This window comes from Capsicum annuum, chromosome 11 (assembly GCF_002878395.1).
Source record: "Capsicum annuum cultivar UCD-10X-F1 chromosome 11, UCD10Xv1.1, whole genome shotgun sequence".
NCBI lineage: Eukaryota > Viridiplantae > Streptophyta > Magnoliopsida > Solanales > Solanaceae > Capsicum > Capsicum annuum.
In genome coordinates, this window is record NC_061121.1 from 21,283,642 (window position 1) to 21,286,595 (window position 2,954).

At 32.0% G+C, this 2,954-nt stretch overlaps 1 protein-coding gene across 1 annotated transcript; it reads left to right on the forward strand.

Annotated features, from left to right (window-relative positions):
• The first annotated feature begins 1,230 nt into the window (after window positions 1-1,230).
• LOC107872522 (zinc-finger homeodomain protein 10) lies at window positions 1,231-2,672 on the forward strand. Its single transcript, XM_016719188.2, has one exon. It carries the CDS (start codon window positions 1,641-1,643, stop codon window positions 2,499-2,501), a length of 861 nt encoding a protein of 286 aa, XP_016574674.1. The 5' UTR covers window positions 1,231-1,640; the 3' UTR covers window positions 2,502-2,672.
• The last annotated feature ends 282 nt before the right edge of the window (window positions 2,673-2,954 follow it).

Sequence of the window (2,954 nt, forward strand, 5' to 3'; positions counted from 1 at the left end):
TATATATATATATATATATATATATATATATATATATTATCTTTTCAAATGTTAATAAATAAATAATTTTCGTAATTTGTTATTCAAATTAAAGATATATCTTAAAAGCATGAATCAATGCAAAAAATGAATCAGTTTAATAATTAAATAGTTTTATTATATAAAATTAATTACAATTCAATTAATTTAAATAACCGTTATTATATAAATAGTCTTATATTCCCAAGTGCAAATCAAAAGGTGAGGCGTTAGTTTAGTTCGTGAGCTTTCTGTCTTCCGCATTTGAAGTAGGTTCAAGTTCCATTAGTAGTGTGCAACATTGTTATTCTCTTGTCTCACCCCATTTCTCCGGATATGGCCAAAAAAATTAAGAAAAAGTATAATATTTTATATATGACTTCCATTATTTTAAATTTATTTGAACCATAAAATTTATATGTCGCATAAATTCATAACGTCATTTTATGAATTTATCACCATAGTTTAATGCCTAATTATTTGATCTTGTCTTTTATCTTCTACCCTCTCTTTTTCTATTTACAATGACACACTTGAAATTTTGAGAGTTTAATTATCAAGTTCTTTTATTATCAATTTTTTTATATTTATTTGAAATATTTTAAATTATTAATAATTATAATTTATAGTATATCTTATTTTGTAATAGATTAGTATATCTTATTTTGTAATAGATTTTTAAATATATAAATTTTATTTTAAAAATGTTTAAAGCTCATATATTTGGATCAGTAAATAAATTAGTTGGACAATTTTGATAGTTTTAAAAAATTTGAGGTATAAAATTAAATTAGATTTTTATTTTTTAAAATCAAAACATATTTTAAAAATACATGATCAAACATAACTCCAACTCCAACTTTAAATTTTTTTACTTTTATGATCAAACCCCTACTATATATACCTCAATCAAGTGGTAGTGGTTAACTAATCTAATTCTCTCATCATAAGACACGTGTAAAAACCATGACAGAAATTCACATGATAATCATCAAAGCTGATAAGCTTGAATTTTGACCATGTCCAATCTTTGATTTAATTAGGACTGCTTAAAAATCAACTACTGTGACACCCCACCCCTTAATTAATTTCCCCCCATAGCTACACCTTTATGGTGTCTGCATGTAATTATCACATTCTTATCTTCCCACCTTTTTAAGTTTTCATTAATTTTTGAACCCCTCACCACAATATATACTACCCCCCCCCCCCCCTCTCTCCTCTTTCATCTTACATTATGGTTCTTTGTTCATTTTGTCCAAGAACATTTTGTCTTATAGTTTCTATATGTATTCTTCAATCACAATCAACACAGAGAAGAAGAGAAACTCAACCAACCAAAACAAATTACCAAAGCCCCATTTCCATACACCCCCTTTCTCAGTTTTAATCAACATAGCAATTAATTATTTCATTTTACTCTTTTTCACTTAATTGTGAATTGTGATGACCGAATCAATTTATCACATGTCTTGATTAATTCTACGAAATATCGCTCGCCTCTTATTTTCCTCTTCTTCTTTAGCTATCTGGTCATTTTGTTTCAAGAATTTATCAAATTAGTGAAAAACACACAAGCACACATATCTTTAAACCTTAGAGCAAACACAAAATCATCCAATATGGACTTAACTTGCACCAACAACCCCACCCCTACGCCTAGCCACACCCCCACCAAAACCCCAGATTCAGAAATTGATACCCCACCATTAATCAAACCTCTATCTTTCACCAACTTCACTTTCAAGAATCACCACCACAATCACAACCACAACCGCCAACCACCATGTGCACCACCATCGTCTACGGCGGTGACATACAAAGAATGTCTGAAAAATCATGCAGCAAGTATAGGTGGACACGCAGTAGATGGCTGTGGTGAGTTCATAGCTTCACCAGAATCCACACAATCCAATCCCATTTCACTATCATGTGCTGCTTGTGGCTGCCACCGTAACTTCCACCGCCGTGAACCATCGGAAAATCAAGATTTCATCAGTTTCCGCCACCATATTCTGCCACCAATCCACCACTTTTCCCCCTCCTCCTCCCCTTCTTCCTCCCCATCTCCACCTCCACCACCACCACTACCACAACCTCAACCTCAACCTATAAAAGCAGAAAAGCCATGTGGGAGAAAGAGGTTTAGGACAAAGTTTACACAAGAACAGAAGGAGAAAATGCATTTGTTTTCGGAGAAATTAGGGTGGAAGTTACAGAAGGTTGATGAAGTTGCTGTTGATGAATTTTGTCGTGAAGTAGGAGTTGGTAAAGGGGTACTTAGAGTATGGATGCATAATAATAAGAATACTTTTGGGAAAAAAGTACATAGTTTTGAGAACAAAAATGGGTTTAATATGAATGGTGGTACAAGTAGCAATGAAGATAATCATCGTCACAACGACAACAACAATGATAATAGTACAAGTAATTGTGAGCTTCATCTTCATATTTCCACTAATGGATCGTCTTCTTCATCCTGACTTCAGTATTATTTAGGGTGTTCACTGTCTGAGCAACTACCCCGGTCTGCTTTAGTAATTTTGCAACAGAAAAGTATGTTTTCTTTTGTTTATTTGTTGTAGCTACTGTTAAATGTTCATGGAATTGAAACCCAAGAACAATGAATAATAAGGATCTAAGATGTTTTTTTATCTTCTATATCTACTTAATGTTTTTTCATTTTTTGATTAGATTGATCAGAGGGCTATCGAAAATGCTCTCTCTATTTTACGAAGGGATAAATTCTTCGTATATTTTATTCTGTCGGAAGTTTATTTGTGTGAAATTATGCAGGAAATGTTGTTGATTGTTAGATAGAGCTTCCTTTTTTCCATTAAAGTTACCACTATTATTCCAGGATAATTCTCAGTTATGTTGTTTCGAATAATAGTGTGTTTTGGTTCTTCAGTTATTCAATATTGGTCATGGAAATA